We start from the raw sequence: 21,746 nt of genomic DNA on the forward strand, positions 1-21,746 counted from the left end.
GAATAATACGAATGTAGCCCTGACCATAGAGATACACACAGCCTTTAACAGCAAAGATTGTCCCACAAGGGGAGTTCATTAATATGCCACATGATCTTACTGAAGCAGCAGTGCTGACCACCTCGTTGGTGTGGTCACACACCATTATGTAGTGTCACTTCATCTGCTCATAATACACATAAACAGGAAAACTACTACATCACACAAATAGGATATACTGTATGTAAGCAGTGCTTTATAATTTAGGTGTATATTTTTTTTAATAGATACACTAGTCTCATGTTAAAACTTCAAAATGAAATTAAGGCAGGCACATTTTTCAGTTTTTCAATCAACTGACCAATATGTCCTTTTGAAGGGTAGTCATACAATCATACTCACCCCTCTTATTTTAGCCTGTGAGGATATTAACAGGTTTTTTTAATTATAGAGGAGCACATTCCCCTAACATCCATTAAAGGAATGCCATGCTAATTTTAAATCCTCGCAGCAGGCATTGGCATCAACAGAAGAAAAGTGGATGAGTTTCTCTTTAACAGCTGTAATTTGTGTTTTCCAATCACCATGCTGATTTCTGCTCATTATACTCCGGTTTCACACCGGTAAGTGAGCAAAGTTTGGATTGATTGACTCTAATTAACTAAAAAATGTTCCAAGCCATGGATTTATTATCATGCTAGCTAGCCACAAATGTCAGAGACTTTCACAAATTATTATCCTGTTAAGATAAATATCTTTGAAATCAAATGAGTGTGGAAACACAAGGAACATGTATTGTTATACTGATGAATTTGTTTGGCATGTTTTCTGCAGAGTTCCACATTAAAGACTCACCTGGGCAAACACACTGTTCCAGTGTATTGTTAAGCTATGCAGTATGACTGAATGACAGATGCTGTAGTCACCTAAACTTTAAAGGAACACACTCCCTAATAACCCACTGCAGTGTATAAATACTGAGGGGACTGAACAGTAGACTATGTTTAAAATTATGCAGTTAAAATAAAACAAAATCTTCTGCATAAGATGAAAGATATTACAAGTGACCATAAAAAGCAGTGCAGAACTGCCTGGTCCACTCTATGTTAACAGAGGACCTATTCCCTCTTGTGTACTCCAAAACTTGGCAGCATCTCCCTCATTGATATTTTAGACACAGTAGCACCTCTCTCCACTCACATTCTTTCCTTGACTTCATCAGCTCCATGGCTCAACTCTCCACTTGCTCATGAACAAAGACAGGACGGTTAGACCGGACACCTCCATATTCCTGGTTTTAAAAAGATCTCAGAACAGAATTTTGGTTAGCTTGAGAAGACAGAACGTTCACTTGGCTTCACGTCAGCGATCAGAAGTGATCACTGAGGTGAATCCAAATGAAACGGGCCCATCGTCTGCATGGTGGCGCCAGGCTGAAATTGAGAATCATGCTGCCTGTAAATCAGATTTTCCCAACATGCCTCTTGCAAAATATACCTTTATACAAAAGTACAAAAAAATCCTCTAAACCAGCTTTGATGTATCACAGAATTCAACAACACAGTGAGGCTTGTGCTGTATTTGCCATCCTCATCATACTGAAACAAACATCTAACATAGAAAAAAATACATCTGAGCTGTCAAATAGCCCCATCAGTATTTCCACAGTCCACTCGCTTTTAGAGTAGCAGCATTTAGGTGTGTGCACTTTGAGGCACGCCTGCAGATAAATGTGATGACATCTAGTTGTGGCTCACTTTCATTTATTTAGGGGATTGATTGGATGCAAAGAGAGTAGATAAATGTGTTGGGGAGGCACTTTCGTTTGAGATATTACCATATAGTCAGTAAGGAATATGAGCCAGACTGAACATTTTTCTCTTCAAGGTGCTTTTGGAAATCTAGTGGCATCGTGCTAGTGGTTGATATGAGGTGCCATTATGCCTACATGTTTGTGAATGTATAATACTATTTAGTGTATTTAATTCAAAGCTACAGAAGAAAACTTTTAGGCAGATAAGAGACTATGAAAGTTTAAATATTCCATTTTTTTCAGACAAATTATTTCTAATATTCCAATTGACTGAATAATAATAATCCTTCATCTGACATGAAATGCTAGGGCCTTGTTAAGATAGTAGACTGGACCATGCTGCAGTCAATTATGTCCTTCTAAGGTTGTTGTGTTCACACTGCCCCCTTCTGTCCCCAAGAATAGGAAAGGCATCTGGCGTATCAACAAAACAACAGCATCTCTATCAACCAGACACAGACAGGACGAGAGGGCAACACATATTTCTAAGGAGCAGCCTTAAAGCGTCGACCTTGAGACCAGTAAAACTGCACGGAGAGCATCAACAGCATGTGCACTCTTTCAAGGGTTATATGACCCTTATTATTCACTAAATTCAAAATATGTAATCACCATGTTAAGATTTAGACAAGCACTGTTCAGCCAGAAACATTTTACTTAACTTTTTAAGTCTACATGGAACAGGCATTTGGGTTGTGCATCATTAGTATGACATTGTTGAAACATGATGAAACAAAAATCAATTTTGTACAAGTACTAAATGTGATTCAGTTAAGATTCCAAATTGAAAACAGTGTTTCCCCAGGGTTCTTTAGAAAGCCAGTGGATAGTGCACACACAACATCCTTTTGTGCACACTATTTACCCCTGGATTGCTTCAGGCTAATGTCTCAATAATTTTCACTCCTTTCTCAGGTCCTTCCCACAAAGGACTTAACTAATGATCCATGGACAAAATGAAGCATTTAAATTTATTCATTAATCATTCATCTCCAGCTCATTGAAAATGCTAAACTTCCACAAAATTAAGATTGAATATTGAAAAGTGATTGAGGGAGACAGCTTTCAGAGAGTGAGGCGAGTGAAGGAGTGCAGGGCGTGATAACAAAAACAGGGTCTTTCAAAGAGACAGTGGTCTTCACATGGGCATGGTCAAGGTGGCCAAGGTGTACTAAGTGCTAGTTAAGGTCACGGGGTTTCACTAGTTGTAATTAGATCTTGGAATCTGGAGAAGCGTAGAATTTCTGTCAACACTGCCTGTAATTATTCTCTTTTCCAATTAATGGTGACATAGATTAATTATCTGATGAGGCAAAGCCAATTGCAATCATTCACCCAGCTAAAATTAGATCAGTCCTGACAGCAGCATGAAAGTCACCTGTTTCATTGTTATGGATTTGCTGCAAGTAAAGAGGGGGGAATAGTGAAGCGTGCTAGGGTAAGTAAGTTGTCTGGTACAGGTGAATGTCCAATTACACTGCTATTTGAAGTGAAGGCATCTACTCATTCGATCCAGTGGCATCTGGACTGGCTTGTTTGTTCACCCCGGCATCATCGGCAGTAGTAGATTCATCTGTCAAGGACTGCAGGAACACAGAGATGAGCTGAATTTCTTCTGACAACCCCTCCTATTTAAATAAGGGACAAATACAATAAATGGAAACAAGCTAATTAAGGAAATGCTGCTTTTTGTCGAAAGGCAATAACACAAACTGCTCACTCTGTGTGCATCCCACACACACAGCTGATGGTGGATCCGCAATTGTGAGAGTAAAGTTACCATCTTGTTCTTATTTTTGTGGGGAAGGAGAACAAGAGGCTCCTGGTGAACCACGTCCAGGTTCAGTGCTCTTCTGTTTTAAAAACCTCAGCATCCAGTTTTTCTATTAAACTGCCTGGCACTGTCAACCAGCTTGGGAATCTGAACCGGCCTAGCCATGCAGAAATTCTCTGACTAACAATTATATCAGCAACAGGATCTTGGATTACTGTCCCCTGGGACTGGGGCAGTGGGCGTCTGCTCCAATCATTACTGGCCATTCAACAAGGCTCTGCACTGCTCTCTGCTGTTAGCCATTGTCAATTATGCCATCCCTAGTGTAAACTCGCAGAACACAAAACTGAACTGCCAGTTCTGGCAGGAGTGTAACAGGATGACAGCCCGCCGCCCCCCACTCCCAACACCAACCCCCACCCACTCCCACTCACCCACCCTAGGGTTCCCCGGCCTTCCTCCCCTCAAGCTACTTTTGAGCAAACTGCCATTTGGCGTCTGTTTCAAGCATGCGTTAGCCGTGAAAGCACTAACCTGACCTCTCTTATGTTCTGCTGGTGGGGTTAAGTGGACATGATGGATTAGTATAGGCCTCGTCAGGATTCAGCTCGGTTTAACTCCAGTTACAATATCAGTTATCGGTTGTGATTCCTTCTATTCTTTCTTACAAAGTGGCAACCATACTAATAATTTGTGTATCATGTAATTGTGAATCTCTGTGTTCAGTACTGATCTATGGAAATACCGCATGCATTATCACTATCCGCATACTGTCACATTAAAGGTCTTAATATTTAGGTAATCATGCAGATTGCGTGATTATGCCGTCTTTCAAACTGATAAAGGTTTTGTTCTTCTCTCATAAAGGTTTTTCTACATGTGTACATTTTGGAGGATACAACCCGAGCTGGACTGTTCATGAGGAGCCTGTTTAAAGTGAGTGTTGCCTGCTCTGATGGACCCTGTGCTGAGCTGTGACGGGTGACGGTGTGGTGCGCTTGAATACACCAGCTCTTTTGTCCTTCACACTCTGCAGCTCTCTGATAGCTCCTCCCCCTGTGCCCTACTCCTCCCTGCCTTGAGCTGTGATCTGCTGGGGCCTTTTGAGGCTGGGCCAGTGAGACATGGCTGCTCCCTGTAATGTCTGGACCAGACCCATCAAAAAAACATGTCAGCAGTCAGAGGAGGAGGAATTGAAACCGCTTAATAGTATTTTCATTGGGCACTCCCAGAGAAAACCTCTAATCAAATCTGAGCATATTTTGCCTCTAGCATATCTGTTGAAGTTGAATTTGATTTTTGGCGAACAACAAATTAATCAACAACGACAATGTAAAAATTACAGACTGTGAATGAATAACATGGGTAGTTAGGAGTTTGGGCTGACCTGGTGTTAAGGTAAAGAAAAAGTAAAAAGGGGGGAAGTAGTTCATAGTATGATTGCATGCCACCTGGCTCTGCGGTAATGCTGGACAGGACATTTCATAAAGATTCATCACTGTCTCTCTGTCCGCTTTGACCTCATCTCACATCACAGCACAGATTAGACACCGATTATCCTCTAAATGAAGATCCTTACTTCTCAACCTTGTAGAATATGCTGCTACTCTTCTGCAAGACAGACAGAAGGCTATTCTACTCACGAAGAAGAGGCTGTAACACAGATATCTTCCATGTGGTGCAATGAACTCACTCCAAATTAGCCGTAAAAGTCACAAATGCCCCTGCTAAATGGCAAACAGGCTCAAATGTTAATGCGATGTGACCAAAGCACAATGTTTTGTGTATATCGAGTTATCTAGAGAGGCAGAGCTAGCCTTAGACATGGAGTCACTGCATAGGCACTCTAGCAGACACATCATCCATCACATCAGTCTGTGATCTGATGAGTGAATGTATAGACTGTAATGTAAGAGTGGCGTCTTTAACTCCACCATAGCAGCGAGGCACAAAGCCTTGGTGGATGCTTGCCTGGCTGCCCTTGCTTGGCAAAGAAGACACAAGGCAACTGACTAGCCGGATGAGGCTCAAACAATGCCAAGCATAACATGGAGTTACTGTAGTATGCAAAAGAATACGCTTCCATCTGGTAGAATACCTACACAGGGATAAAAGTTGAATAAAGGGATTTACCATTTAAATGAATTGTGACAGTTTGTGAAGTTTTCCAGCCTGTTTTACATGTATATGTACAAATACCTGGGCTGTTTTTATTTTCTGGTCGGTCTCTTGAGAAAGAGCCTGGCACCGGTCCAGTTCAGCCTGGCTGTAGAGGCTGCGTTGTTTGAAGTATTTCACCAAAGCTTTGTGCATCCTCTTCTGCAACAAAGAGAGCTAGGGGGAGAGAAGGCAGAGAAAAGGAATTGGTAAGGCAGGAGAGGAAATTAATGGCAGTGTTCAAGAAGAATGATGGAGGGGAATAGAGAAAGCAGTCAATAGCCCATTCTGCAGTACACGGGCCTGACAGGAATTTCACAGTCTCTTGGTTTCTCTGCCCACTCGTGTGCACTCATCAGAATCCAGTCACATCTGGCTGCCAGGATGGGGGGTTAATTTTCTCTAAATGCTTCAGCAGTTTTGTTCTAGCCGAGGCAAACTCTGTGACTGCAAAGCTGATGAGTAAAATATTTCTACTTCACCCAGTTTAACTTTATACCAATCCCCTCAAGACATATTTTACACATACACACAGAGTCATGAACCCCCCACTGAAACCAGAAATTATTCCTAGTCTCTTGGAAAGACATGCTGCTTGCTTTATTATTTGAACACAGTTTCAAGCAAAGAGGTTTAAATTCTGATAGATGCCATTGCTTTTCTTCCCCCTCCATCTCTCTACTCTTCCTACAAAGCTTATCATTGCTTGGCAATGTGTTCCCCAGTGCATTGAAAACTAAAGCGAATTAGCTCAGTCATCAGCTCCTGAAGAAAAGACAATAACAAGAATGCTCTTTATGGTGTACCCTGTTAAAACCCAAGAGCTGAAAGCCTCCACATAAACAAAGCAATGCTTACATGTACAGTAGAATCAAAAGGATGGTACATGCTGCCGAGTGGTATCAGAAGCTAATTAATCATGCTTTTTTTTTAAATTAAAAATGACAATTTGCTTATTTGAATGTATTTATACTTGTTGATTTTTGTACCATCTTAGTACAAATACATTTAACATTACTACATCCTCTCTGTGAAAGGAAACACCTCTAACATTAGATAAACCAGCTGAAGTGTGTCTTGATTAATTAATGAATTAATAAACAGCACATTCTTTTTCCACTATCAACAGATAAAGCCTTTGTACACCACAAAATACAGCATTTTAAAGCAACTACAAGGAACTTTCCATTGGTGTGGATTTTGGAGGCCCCTGTGGACAAAAACAGTAGTGTTTCCACTGCCTCGTGTTGTAAAGATCTATATCTGGTAGCACATGCATTTGTTTTGGAGGAGAGGGAAAGAAAGATCCACTTTATTTATGATACTATTATACTGATACTAGGATGCATAGTGATGAGGTAATGCATGTATTTGTGGCTATGTAGGATCAGTAACTAATATGACAATATCGAAGCAAACTTGAACTTTGTCTTAGTAACCCTTCATATTTCTTACATGTAAGCTCAACTAACAAATTCGGTTGCTCAGTGATAGTAATTTTGTTGACAGAGCTAATGTTATCTATATTCAACATATTACATAGCTATCTAGGAGGAACAGGGCAAATTCAGAATTGGTTCTGAATCCCTTCAAATCCTGCAAGTCTCTCCATCATTTGAATGAATGACCGAGGCTGCCTTGTGTTTCCACCAGTGCTCTATCTCTGTCCCTTTTAGCTTTTTTTTTCCTTTAGTCAATTCTTTTATTTTTCCTCTGTTGATCTTGCCACAGTATTAGCCATGACTACAAAACATAATGTCAGGAATAAAATTCTCAAAAGAAAAATGTTCTCCCTCTTCCTTTTAATTGGCTTCTACTCACTGCAAAACTTTGCTTGGGAAAACATAAAAATATGCTCTTTCAGCTTTGTCTGATTTTGTGGGGAATCGTCCCAGTGACAGGCATTACCAAAGGCTATATAGAAATAGCCAGCCTTCTTGCTGATGGTCTCATTGGCTTATCTATGTCATTTAGAGGCATCAGTATTAAATTGAGACTGTTTCATGATCTGTTAAAAACTCTGTGTAGTATGTTTAAATTGTGTGGCTGAATGGAAAATATATTAAAGCTGCAATCGGCAAAAAATGTGATAATGGTTATTGGGTGGCACCTGTCCTGGTTAACAGTGGTGATAAATATGGAATAAATATTACACTACCATCAGTGGGGGACAAAGTGTTGAGATCTTTTTCTTAAGTAAGAACAATAATACTACAATACAGAAAATAATCCATTACATGTAAAAGTCCTGCATGAAAAAAGTCACTCAGGTAAGTATGTAAGTATTATCAGCAAAACATTCTCTGAGTATTAAACCATTAAATATTATATTATTAGACTAATATTACTAAGTAAGTCAGTAGCATTCTACTGTTACAGCTGGTCAAGGTGGAGCTAGTTTTATAAACTGCTGGATAGGCTAATCTATTAAAGCGCATCATATTCTATAAGCTCATGGTGTGATTTGTGTGTAAAATCTTTACCTGTGAAGTAACCAGTACTAAAGGTGTCAAATAAATGAAGTGGAGTAGAAAGTACAATATTTTCATCTGACTGGAGCAGAAGGATAAATTAGCAGAAAATAGAAATACTCAAGCGAAGTACAAGTACCTCAGATTTGTACTTTAGTACAATGCCACTTACATTCTGCTGCGATGTTTCAGTTTTCCATGTTTGAGATGCTTTTTGTATGGTTTTGGTCAAAAAAAGCAAGTTATAGTAGAAATATGGGCCGTATAGTGTTTGCCTTGAAAGCATGGTTAGGGCTGTTTAAAACTTGTCATTTGAACTACATGTCAGGCATACCAGCTGTCAGGATTAGATTTCTATAAAAGGATACTTGAGAGATGCTTTTCATTGTGTCCCTCAGTTGAATATAATAAAAGAGATTATAGGCTCTCCAAACACAAATGACTGGTGTGAGGCATCTCACATGCATGCAGTAATGTTCCGATCTCTCAAATGATCCTGACAATGTTAAATGCTTTTACCTTATTGCCTCCAGTACAAACAAATCAATTAAGGGCAATCACGTTGTGTAATATATGTACTAACTGGGACATAAAATGCAAACATTATAAGGATGATTGTACATTTAAAACAGGGAAGAAGAGTGCTTGACTGTCCCTGTTTAAATCATATTAGATGTGATAGGCCTGCATCTACATTTCAGGAACATTTTTGATTATAAGCTTGTTATAAAAACTAAATTCAGGCATAAAACACTTGCCGAGAGGCTGCTGTTGTAGAAGTGTAGAGTTGAAACAAACAAAAATGGTGAAGGCTGAATCCGGAGTAAAAGAAAATCAGGCTTTGATCATGAGCGTGGAAAATCCTGTCCACAGGATTTTATTTTTGCATGCATTTTTCACTTGATAACATTCATGCAGTTAGATGAGGAATTGCTCAAGTAAAGGTATTAGTCATTTTTGGAACAAATAATATGTACTTTTCATTGCAAGAATCAGTGTGGCTTCTTCCTGGTGTTATGGTTGTCATGTGTAATTCTATTCCAGTTAAATAGTGTCAAAAACTATAAAGATTACACAGTAAAATGATGCTGAGTTGTCTCCCTCAACTAGTCAAGAGCTCTGGTACTATTTCAGCATTGAAGGCACATTCATTGTCTGATCCCAACCTGTGTTTGCTGCTGATCCCAGACCAATGGTGTGTGTGAGCTGTGGTGAGCAGAGGCAAATTTGTAACACCCTGATAATAAAACGTTTCACCTCTGACCACCTCACAAAAACTATAATCAAGAAAATGGAGAAAGTAAAGTATTTACATGTACCATCAACCTCTCTCTTTACTCCCCTTGGTGGCAAAACTACATAGCTATCATTACATTATGTCACATCCATCATCCTCCTCCACTCATTATTAGATTGCTGCAGTAACCTCCTCACTGGTTGCCAAACTAAAATCTTCTTAAAATTACTGCCCATGCAAAGAAGAGCTATCTACTGCGAGGAAGAGTAGCATGGAATAGAACATGAGGGACACAGGACACAACATAACGGCGCAAAAATCCGAAGTCATAAAGCATAATTAAAGCAAAAAGAGAGGGGGTGAGAGATAGTAAGTACAACAAAAGGTTATATAAACTGTACCTGTGTGTAATAATGGAAAGATGTATGTGCATGGTTTTTCTCGCTCAATGCAGACACTGCCTCCTGTTTGGCCTCCATGAGCATCTTCTTCAGACCTTCATACTCTCTTGACAGCTGATGGTTCTCTTTCAGTGCAATTTTTAGTGCTTCCTGTACACACGAAAAACAAAAGGTTTTAGTAAAACAGTACAAGTAAAGTTTACAGTAGCTATTAAGCAGCATGGGCTGGACGTACGTTGTAGCTACTGTACTTGTGACATACCGACACTACATTGCCATGATGCGCTGATCTGACTTCTTGTCTCACAATCCTGATTCTACTCAATTCAGAGTATCTGTCAACACTGTGTACCTATCCAGTATCAGTTGTCTCATTTCTTCAAAATTAAATTGAAGTTAAATTTAGTGCATCTTATCTTAAACTTCTCTGTCAATCTTATTGCGCAAATCTCACTGGATTCATTTTTCTGTAAGGTAAAATGAGGCCACGGATCGCCGTGACTAAATGAATGTAACTGATATCCGGAAAAAAATATTTTCTGAAATTAACAAAGAAACCATATTTAAAGTGGCTCAGTCATTTTTTTCTGGCTTTTTCTGGTACGTCTCAAGCTGTCAGCACTATACTAAAAAAAATCGGAACACCAACGTCTCACACTTAAATGTTAATTTTGCAATTAGAGCAACCAGCACACAAAATGGATTTACGTTACTAATATTTGCAGTAGGCCATGGCTACACTGGCAGAGGAACAACTGCTGAGGCTGCATTAAGTTCAGCACAGATGTAAAATGCATATTGAATGATCACATAGCGCAGTGTTTTCATGACTCACAATCTGCTATGTACACATACCCAAGACAAGATTTTATGAAGGGAACTGGAGAGTCAATATTCAGTGCTGTACATACTGTATAGCAACACCACGATGACCATTTAGAAGATATTTTAGTTGTACCACTGACCTGCTTTGTGTGCATACAATGCAATATACTTTGTGTCTTCGTGCTTAATATATAAATAGCAGGCATAAAACAATGGACACTTTTCTGGGAAATCAAGCAAATAAATCACAGTGAGTATGTGTCTCTCTGCATGTCCTCTTTTCATTTGAACAATGTTTCCCAAGTACAGGAGATGTGGCTGGTGAATATCTCAAGTCTACCTGCAGACATAATGAAGTGTGTCTCTGCAGTAAAACAGAACAGCACTAAAGTGATGAGTTTAACCCAGCAGAAAGAGGGGCTGTAAACATGACAAATGCCTGCTATTGATTTCAGGTTTAATTACTCCATGCAGCACTGACAAAGCCCATCTGATGCTGTTGTGAAGTGTAAATGGAACAAATTACACTTCATTGCCCATAAGAAACTGATAGCGTCGGCAGTTTGCATTGTTTACTTTGTGCTCACCAAATGACAAGACCTGATCAAATCAAAAAATAGGTGCATGTATGAAAGACAGAACACGTCCACATATGTTTTGGTTGAATAGACATGACCGTGGACTCCACAGCATGAACAAGTCAACCTATTTCATCTTGATATACCCTGTAAATGTATCCTTTAAAATAATCATGTTAAGGCTGTATTTAATACAGCCACATACAACACATTCCCATAAGGCTATTACTTATACTGACCTGAATCTCAGTTTCTAGAGCAAAGAGCAGCCGCAACCTTCAGGAGGTTATAAGAGCATAGCATTTGGTCAGCATTTTTAGAAGAAATCTCTTCTTTAAAAAATATTTCAAAGTGCCTAACCATTCTGCTTCATGCACTCTGCTTTCAGAATGCACACTCTGCTTATTATGTTATGCTAATGCAGACATTATGTGTGCTTTATATTGGTCTCAATGATTAAAGTGACCAATTTCCCTCCAACTTCAGCCTCTCTCTGATCTTTTTATTTGGTGAGGAGTATTGTTGTTATATCATCGTATTTCGTCAAGTGAAAAGACTAAACCCTTTTTTGCATGGCTAACTTTTATCTGGCTAATGGGAGTTGTGTCTATGAGGAAGACTTCTAATTCTTAAATTGTCTCACGCCAACAACTTCTTTAAAGTTGCTGCACTTGGATGCATGGCGGCTTAAGCTCCATTGCCTTTTCTTGTTTTGAACTAATGCATTCTTGATCACCGTTTAATGAAACTATATACCACATGGCGATTTCACATTAGATAAGCCATGTGAAACCCCCATCAGCAAAGAGGCTCTGGCTGGGGCTGATAATCCTGCAGATGAAAACCTTACAATAAATAGGGGCTTCTCTTACAAAGGAGTGTTCAAATACATGCCGTACTGTGCACAGTGTACTTGTGTTTTTACTAGATCCTATTCCTGACATAGACAGACACAGATTATATGTGTATTTGATACGGTGACCTGTATGCTTACATTGAAATTGCTATTGAAAACGTTGGCCTACAGGTAACAAAATGGGCACCGCATCTTACCACGACACGCATCATCAAATTCGTCCAGACAAAAGACTATAACAACAGTGAGTTGTCATTTGTGGGAAAAGCACTTAAACAAGATTGACCATGGCTTGTAATTTTAATTGCACACAGCTCTTTTCTCTGCATCTTAAGGGAAGTATTGTGACAAGCAATGTGCTGACACTAATCCACAAACAAATAAACAATGAGATGTTTTTTGCAGCCTGTCTCTGATTGCACAGAATTTGACACAAAAAAGTCATGTATTTACAGAGAGTTGCACTGAACAACGTTTTGTTACCTTGGTGTCTTCCACTTCTTTTTTTCTTGCTGTAACATGAGCAGTGTGTGTCTGCATGGATCGCTGTGTTCGTTGTTGGCAGTTATTAATATCAGACTGCAAGGTGTTCATTATGAGAGCAGCTGATTTGTTTTTGAATTCCACCACATCAAAAACACTTCTGCCAGCAGAAATCAAACACACAAAATTATATTATTTTCCTAAAACCATTTTTGAGTATCATAAATATATGATTACTGCATCAGTGCTCCCACTGATACAGTTATCACAGCTGGTAGAAATTTATACTCAAAACATGGCATTCATTTAAGAAAATCTCCAAACATAAAAATACTCATTATCAAATGTATTATCAAACAAATACAAAACATTCTTAGAAAAAGGTTGAGTATTTTAATTACTAGTAGATTTTCTTTCAAAAGGGCTGCGGAAATGTTGAGCATTCTCCAACAATAATATCCCATTCCTTATTAGAAACTATCATACTGAGTGTTTCCTGTGTAAAACCAACTTACTGGAGTTCTGCTATGACCTCTGGCATGCTTTCAACTATTTTTTCAATTTCATCTGAAGCATCTCGGTATTCTTCGGTCTCCTTCATAAGGTCACTGATCCTGCCCAGAGTGTTGTCATATCTCTTTATAGTGGCAGTCTGTAAATCCTGTAAACAAACAGGAGCATTAATGTTACTGTTAAACATATTGTGCTTGGGGCAAGAGATTATTTTGTTCAACAAAAGAATGACAAGATAAATAGCTGTGACTAGCTTTGTGCCCAATGAGCTCTGCAGAGTAAATCTGACTTAGCAAGTATTCTTTGACTCAAGAAGGATTGCCTTATGCAACCCTTAACTTTTCTTTTCCTACCTGAGCAGCTTTCAGGAGGTCACGTTTGAGTCTTTCCTCCTTCTCCAGGCTGACTAATATGTTCCCGTGTTCACAATGAATCTTTTCCAAATTTTCTATCAAGTTCTTGATTTTCTATTCAAACCAAAGATTAGTCAAAAATGCAGTTGACGTTGAATACATCGGTTTATAAGCGGTTGCTTTTTTGATGTAAAATCATAACTTTATATTAATCACTATTAAGCTTGACCAGTACCTCAAGTTTTGTCTCCAGAGTGTTTGTTGCTGAGGATGCATCTTCAAATTCTTTCTGAAGCTTTTGGTTAGTTAGCTCTGAGCTCCTTTGCTGTCGATGCAATTCTTCATTTATATTTGCACACTGATCCTGAAGCAAAAGAAAATAAAAGGCAGAATGTTTTTATCCTAAGGAAATGTACTGGGAGTAGGATTTACAAAATTATACAACTGAATCCAGCCAGGCATTTAAAATCACCTTTATGACACACATAACGTTCAGCTTTTAGCTATACAATGAAAGTGTTACACAGAAACTGAAAAACTTAGATTTCAGTTTAAATCTATATAAATCATAGCAATTTTGTGATAACATTTTCGTCTCACTTTTGCTGAGTAAAACGTATTCGTCAGAGAATTTACCTTGAGTAGTTCCAGGGCAGTCATCTGACCTGTCAGGTCTTTCCTCAGGTTGTCTATCTCTTTCTGTAGAGCATAGAAAGAACACTGGATAACACTGGAGAAAGCATCCTTATCTCGCATGTTCTTTACAAACTGTGACCAATGCAGAATACACAGAACATGTACATATGTTGTCACTGACCCTGGCCCTTTGTTCTTCCATGAAGGTGAGCTGCTCCTGCTCTTCCAGTTTAGTCTGTGTGACACTGTGCTGGTCCACAACTTGGGTCACTTCCTCCTTGGCCTTTTCCCACTGCTCGTCATTGTCAATGATTTTCTGGAGCATCTGCTTCCTCTCCTCGCGCATCTGCTTCACTGCTTTCCCGCTAAGAAAAACACACAAAAAAGTAACAGAACGCACACATTAGTGGCCTTCTACTGTATAGTAAAACCTAATATGGGATTTTGTATTTTCCTCCACGGTTTTCGCTTCCATACTGCACCTCTCAGAAAGTTTCATCTTGTAGTCTTCAACGTTCTGCTCACACTCCATGTTTTCTTTACGAAGTGCTGCAAAAGCATTATGTTTTGAATGGAGCTGCTCTTCAATGCAGGAAACCTCTGCTTCCCCATTAAGTCTCTGCAGAGAACATAACATATAGTGTGCCACTGAGTGGATGCACTTATCCAAGACACCTTACAGTGCCATGAATTCAAACATTATTAGCATGCATAGCTCCAGGGAGAGTCCAATCATAGTCTGGCAGTTATATACCATGCTCTACCCAATGAACTATCAAGACACACATAAGTTGCCAAAGCAGCACCAACATCATATAGACATTTTAACACTATAGTGACAATACTTACAGTTTTCTCAATGTCTTCCTGTAGGGAAATTATTTTCTCTTGTAATTTATTATTCTGTTGCATTTCATCTTCAATTTGAAATTTCAGTTGCAAAATCTATCATAAAAGGAGAATCAAAACATGAATTTGACTACTTTTATATACTGTGGAAAGCTGTTTGAAAACATTTAAAATGTAAATATGGACAATATCAGTTACCCGGTCTTTTTCCGTTTTCTCCAGTTCCATAATTTCAGGGATACGCTGCGTTACGGCTGCGCACTTTTCTTCTGTAAGAGTAACCGTGCTTTCAGCATCCTTTATTTCAGCACATACACCTTTCTCAAGCATCTTCAACTGGTTTAAATCTTCGCTGGAGAAAAAAATCAATTATATCTTTTGTGAATGAGTTGGTAGATTACAAGTAGTTTTTGAAATCTAGTGCTCACTTAAGGTTGGGAATGACAGTGTCAGAACACAGTGCTGTCACAATATATATACCCTGGAATATGCTGTTTTTACAAAGCAGGAATCAAACCTATATAGATTTTTTGGTACTGGCTTTGTCAGCTTTAAAAAACAAATTCAAAACATTAAAATAATTCCAAGTCCATTGTTTTCATATATCAGCACATCTCAATTTCAGAGTTTGTAGGTCAAATGGTCAGGTTCATTACAGTGAAGCTTGTTATGTGGTAATGCAGCATTAAGCATTGCTGTTGGAGTGTTGTTGCTATGGTTGTGTGCAGTTTACTATACCTTGCACGTGTGTAAACTGTTGACTGTAATTTTGTTTGAGGTGTCATGTTATATAGTTTTAACAGACCCCTGCCAGCCTGACAGAAACCAGAGTTTTCCTAAATACTGCAATACTTTAAATAGGAATTACACATGAAATAATTAACAACAATTTGTGGTTATTCCTGCAAAAATGATGCAAAATCTGTTTTTCATTGCAGCAGGATAGATACTCACAATTTGTTAGCAAGTTGATTCTTCATCGACAACAGGACATGTTCCAGTGATGCCTTTTCACGGTTAGCGTCCAGCTCCATCGTCTTTAACTCATCCTGAACCAGTATGAGATCCCGTTGTGTTTTTGAGCATACTTCATCAGCCTAAAAAAAGAAGGGGCTGAATCATGGGTTTTATTTTCCTCAGATATTATTTGTTAAAAATCCCATAACACTACTGATATCAAAGACAATAGTTTATCCTTTTATCAGATCATACCCTGTCAAAACCAAATATCCTGAATCTCATACCTACAAGAAGCCGCTGCACAAGCCAACAGTGAGGCTGTGCACTAAAGGAACTTTTACATTATTCTTAGCTTTGGCAAATCTTAGAAAATCCATGAAAGCCCAAGGCTACCTTTAATCCTGGGCTTTCAGTAAGCCTGGTTTTAAAGAGTCACACTTGAATATCAGAGCCCAGGGTTAACATCTTCAGAGCACTCACAGCCAATGACTAACAAATGTAATTAAAAAACAAATATTTCATGTTCGTGTTCTAACGCTGAATCAGTCTGGTGTTTTCATTTGGTAACCATGAAGCTGCAATGGTTTCGAGTCAAAGTTAGCCTATTACACGTTGACCCCATCCCTCTTCTCTCTACTGGTACACTTTCATTGCATATTTGCATGAAGGCACAAGCACAGCTGAGGCTGAAATTGGTCATTAGATTTTAATGCATCCTGACTTGAACTAAAGAAATTAACAAGTAGAAAAGCTAAATGAAAAGTCAGGGAATTGTGAAAGTTATTAGGATTCATCCTCTGGGGGCCACGAATGTCTGTACCAAATTTCATGGCAATCCAGCCAACTGTTAAAATGATTGAATGATTTTACTCTAGACTAAATTGTTGGATGAACGCTGGACCAATAGACCAACAAACATTGCAATCCCTAAAGCCATGCCACTTGTGGATTAAAAATAGAGTTAGAGAAGAGAGAGGGGTTGAGTGAGATAGAGTTAGTGTGCGAGAGAGAAACTAATGAGAAACTAAAAAACCTTATTTGGGGCTGATTTTATTGTGCTGAATTGTTAATGTATGAAATGCACCAGAATGCAGTTTTGCACTTATCTGTATGGAACTATAGCTGCAAACCCAACTGCCCATGACACAACTGAACTATGTTAACAACAAAGTCTTCCCTGTTAACTGGTTCATTTTTGCAAAAATAATTCTTTAGCTACCACTGAAGACGGAGCTATTAACCCTGTCCCTGGCAAACACAAGCGTCCAGCCTTTCTGGGCTTCAAACAGAAACATAGGAATTATTTTTAAATCAGCAATAAATGAAATTAGAGGTTACCTCAGCTTGTGCAGTGTTGATTTGAATTATAATGCCTCTCTGGAGGTCAAGGTTTTCTTTCACAATGGGAATTTGTTTTCTGGCAAAACCGATGTCCTCATGCAAACGCTGGTTCAACACCTCAGTGTGTGACAGTTTCTCCTGGGCTTGGTCAAGTTTATCTCTTTCCAGTTTCAGCTGCCGCTTCAGTTCAGTGATGTCTCTAATGCAAGCCTCGTGCTCTAGCAAAAAGCAATTGTCAAAAATAAATTATAACGTTTATTAATGTTTTGAAGTACAACAGCATCACGGTACTTCACGCGAGACAAATATGTCTATGAGGAGATGACAACACACTTCTTAATCACTGACCTTTTTGGACTACAGAAGAGTGCTCTTGTTGCTTCCACAGTGAGATGCTGTTAACTTTGTTCTCCAAAAATCTTCTTTTCCTCTTCTCTTTGTGGAGAGCTTCCTCTGCATACTGCCTATCAGCCTCCAGCCGCTCAATCAGACACACTACCTCTCCGAGGACATCATTTATTTTCTTCAATAGTGGCGATAATGGACAACTTTCTAGAGAATGAAAAACTTGACAAGATTGGCCCACTGTTTTGTACATCACTTCCAACTCAACAAACTAAAGAATAAACAATTTAACATGTTTTTTTTGCAAAGCTACGTTAACATAATCTGATCAGGCTTCTCCAGCCAACTTACGTGTTGTTCTTTTATCTGCATGCGTATTAGGATAGTGTTTGCTTGTCTCTAGTATAACAAACAGTCAAACAAAATATTTTAGAAATGTCTTCATGGAGTTTTTGTTGCTCACCTCTTGCATTAATTGCAATGCCTTCGACGAACAACTCTGTTGACGTCACTGATTCGGTATCTGAGTCTCTGGAATGAAATCTGTTAAAAAGGAATTATCTCATGTCATATTTTAAAGCTCTAGTGAAAATAACAAAAAGAAGTGGGAAATGAAATCAGCAGAGGACCTCACCTTAACGTTTTGCTGTATTGGTGCTTGTCCTGGTCAATCTGTGGCTGACATTTTCTAGATGGCTACAGAACAAAAGGAAAAATATTTTTCAATTGATTTTTACTCCTATCTTATATTTGTCTTACAACTGTTCACAGATTTGATCACATCCAACATCAGTTTACCTGTTGACACCAATTTTCCACTGTCATCTTCAGCTCTTGGATGTGGTAAATAGCATTGTTGACACATGGCGAGGGACTGCTGAGCAAAGCACAAGTGCGACGTCTACCAGAGCAGACAGCTTGAAGATCTGCTTGATCTTGAGAAACACAAAATAGTGAGAACTGGAAAATCCAACTTTAAATTTTGTTTATCATGAACAAACAGTATCTTTCAGAAAAGCAATGAAAAGTCAACCTTACAGGTCTTCCTTTATAAAATTCCCCTAATAATTCATAAATAACACACGGATGAACCATTCCTAAATGAAAAAACCTCCAACAACTTTTGTTGGAACAAACATTCACCCTTATTCATTAACTTTATTTTGAAAAGTAATTACAAAAATGTATTTGGCTGTGAAAGATGTTCTGTGGTTCTTTACTTTTCTTTGATTCTGCTTGCACAGACTCTGCAATATACTGGAAGCATCAGTGAGAAAGCAGAAACAACTAATTTAAACATCTCAAGACAAACCCAAGGGCACAATTCTTAGTGGTGAAAGGACGCCATCTGGCTGATGAAAAGGGTAAAAAGACACCAGTGGTCTTGACTGTAATCCTTCATATGAACATCTGAGAAACAGTGACTTTCAGAGCAGTCTTTTGTCTATATTTTAGTGCAAAGATATGTCATTCTCTCAAAAGTAAGGTAACCTTTGGGCTAATTTGATTCAATTCAATTATTGAAGACAAAACTGATGTTAGTGCAAAAGTACCACAACCCTGATTCCAAAAAGGCTAGGATGCTGTGTAAAACATAAATAAAACAGAATCTGATCATTTGCTAATCATGTTTGATATATGCGCAATTGAAAAGTGCAGAGACAATTTATTCAATGCTTTACCTTATCAAAATCATTTCTTTTTGTAAATATCTGCTTATTCTGAATTTGATGCCAGCAGTGAGAACTGGAAACGCAGCACGATTCAAACACGTTGGGACAGGAGCGACAAAAGACCGGGAGAGTTGTGGAATGCTCCAAAAACACCTGTTTTGAAAATTCCACAGGTAAATTGGTTCATTGGTAACAGGTGATAGTATCATGATTGGGTATGAAAGGGGCATCCTGGAAAGGCTCAGTCGTTCACAAGCGAGGATGGAGCGAAGTTCATAACTTTGTGAACTTTGTAGAGAGGATATTACTGCATGGGCTCGAGGACACTACGTAAAATGTTGCTGTTTGTTTGCAAATGACTGCATTCTGTTAGCGTACAGTCTTTTATGGAATCAGAGTTGTATATACTATATCATTTCAGTATACAGTATGTGTGTATGCTCCCACACATGCAACTTTTAATTCAATGTTTGAGTGATTAATTTAATGAGTCTAGACTTAATCCAACAGTTAGAACTTAAATTTTGGTCCTTGGGTCGAACGTTGTGGCACTGAGGTGATCTCTCACATGAATTTCTAAGAGAAATTACATAAAATTTAATTTGTGATATGATAAGCAGATTTAAAAAAAAAAAAAAAAAAAAAAAACCTGAAACAACCACTTACCATTATTAGCAATTCTGGTGGATGTTTCTGTTTAGGATATCATGTTACATATCATAGACACACATCAGCTTTGTAACACTTACAAAAGTGTACAGAGATGTTAATTATATTATGAATCCTCACTCCTCTGTCTTCATACTGTAAGCTGCTGAGTAAGATAGCAGGTGAGATGGGGGGAAAATTTGGTTTTTTTTTCCCACTGCAAGGCCCACGAGAGAGGGGGAGAGAGCTAAGTCTGTATGTATGGATTGGAATGTAGTTGGAGAACTATGGGTGGATTGTGTTTCTTTGTCAGGCCCAAACTGCTTCTGTCACCCGTGGGTGTGTGCTCGACTTTGTAGGGTGAGGACCAGGATAAAGGGTCCACCCACAGATTCAGCTGAGCCTGAATATACACCACTGAAGGAAAGACCACACTGTGCACAGTGGGATATGTAATCCACCTTGTGGAGATACTACTAAGAATGTCAAGGACCTGGAGCCCAACATATACTCTAATCAGTAAGAAATGGGTAGCTCATAAAGTTTTCCTGCCATGATGCTCCATTAATTAGGAGTGTGGCTTGTGACTGAACTGATTCAGGCCAATACAAGAAGTGTCGAGGAAAAACTGTGGAGAGACCTGAAGTGAAGGCCATCTGTTGCTGTGCAGTTTAGATGAATAATACACAGTGAAAGAACCAAGTGGGGTAGGAAGGTGGTAAGGCAATATGTCATCAGCAGGCTGCATAAGCTCTAAATCATACTGGTGAGGTGTATAACATCCACAGAGCAGGCCCATGAGAGCCCGAGGGCCAATCACCTTCACCTGCCACATTCACTAATGATATCTGATACTTAAATGTAACTATCATCCGAAGTTATTTACATATATTCACCACGTCAACATAATTTCAAGCACTGAGACGACAACAGATTGCAGTTTACAGGCTAATCCAATAACATCACACTGAAGACAACACAAAGACAGGTACCATTTTTCTGCATACTTTTACTTTTGATATTACTTTTGATAAATGTTACTATTAATGCACACATGCTTTATTTAACCTAGGTAAGGTTTTAAAGCCATACTTTTAGCTGTGGTGGAGTATTTCCACTGTTTTCCACAGTTTTCCACATTACTGCTACTTTTACTGAACACTTCTTTCCTCACTGGTTGTTAGGTTAACGTTAATAGACTGAACTCTTCTCACCTTGCTGACTGGGACGTCCTTCTCTTGACGGGAATCTGAGCGGTTCAACGTCTGGCATCGCTCAAACTTGTCCGAAAGGATTAAGAAAGTACCGGAAACGTTGAGGCGTTTAAGTTGAACATTAACCTAAAAATTAGGGGATAACAATGTAACCGTTAATTAACGTTAGCTATTTTATTTACACATTAAGTAGCAGAGGTTAAACTTTCTGACGAAGTCAACGTTTGCTAGCGTTAGCTTAAGTTGCAACCTTCACTGAACTGTAGGTTAGCTTAACGTTAACTTAACGGTTAATTAACTTCGCTAATGACAAATTAATGAGCGCGGGGGGGTCGTTGTCATAGCAGAAAGTGAAAGCGAAAAATGGCTGGCTATCAACTTACTTGTATTAACACACCTTTGGCTGCCAGCTATTTGTTAGCTCTCTTGAAGTTTGTTATTGTTATTTCGTGTGGAAACGCCGCAGCTGTTCTGTAAAAAGTTGCGTGTTGTCAAAGTTTTCTCGAAACGGATCAACCGAAGTTGCTGTCAATCTTCTGCGGAGGTTGCTTAGCAACAAGGGGCTGCGCTTGGAGTGGGTGAGTTACGTTCAAGAGCAACAATGGCTGGCTGTGTTGTTGTTTAGCAGCACTTATTTTTC

General features: G+C 38.9%; 1 protein-coding gene across 1 annotated transcript; it reads right to left on the reverse strand.

Annotated features, from left to right (window-relative positions):
• Positions 1-2,944: 2,944 nt before the first annotated feature.
• Positions 2,945-21,220, reverse strand: ccdc178 (coiled-coil domain containing 178). The gene is made up of 19 exons (XM_076745706.1): positions 21,107-21,220; positions 18,370-18,506; positions 18,206-18,267; positions 18,035-18,114; positions 17,575-17,778; positions 17,224-17,444; positions 15,880-16,022; positions 15,124-15,277; positions 14,926-15,021; positions 14,559-14,695; positions 14,258-14,441; positions 14,077-14,139; positions 13,676-13,804; positions 13,441-13,554; positions 13,090-13,235; positions 12,575-12,734; positions 9,833-9,982; positions 5,766-5,900; positions 2,945-3,420 (listed from the first exon to the last, which is right to left on the reverse strand). Exons 1-19 carry the CDS (start codon positions 21,162-21,164, stop codon positions 3,292-3,294), a joined length of 2,502 nt encoding a protein of 833 aa, XP_076601821.1. The 5' UTR covers positions 21,165-21,220; the 3' UTR covers positions 2,945-3,291.
• Between the last annotated feature and the right edge of the window lie 526 nt (positions 21,221-21,746).

The sequence above is a fragment of the Chaetodon auriga genome, chromosome 12, assembly GCF_051107435.1.
Source record: "Chaetodon auriga isolate fChaAug3 chromosome 12, fChaAug3.hap1, whole genome shotgun sequence".
NCBI classification, from domain to species: domain Eukaryota; kingdom Metazoa; phylum Chordata; class Actinopteri; order Chaetodontiformes; family Chaetodontidae; genus Chaetodon; species Chaetodon auriga.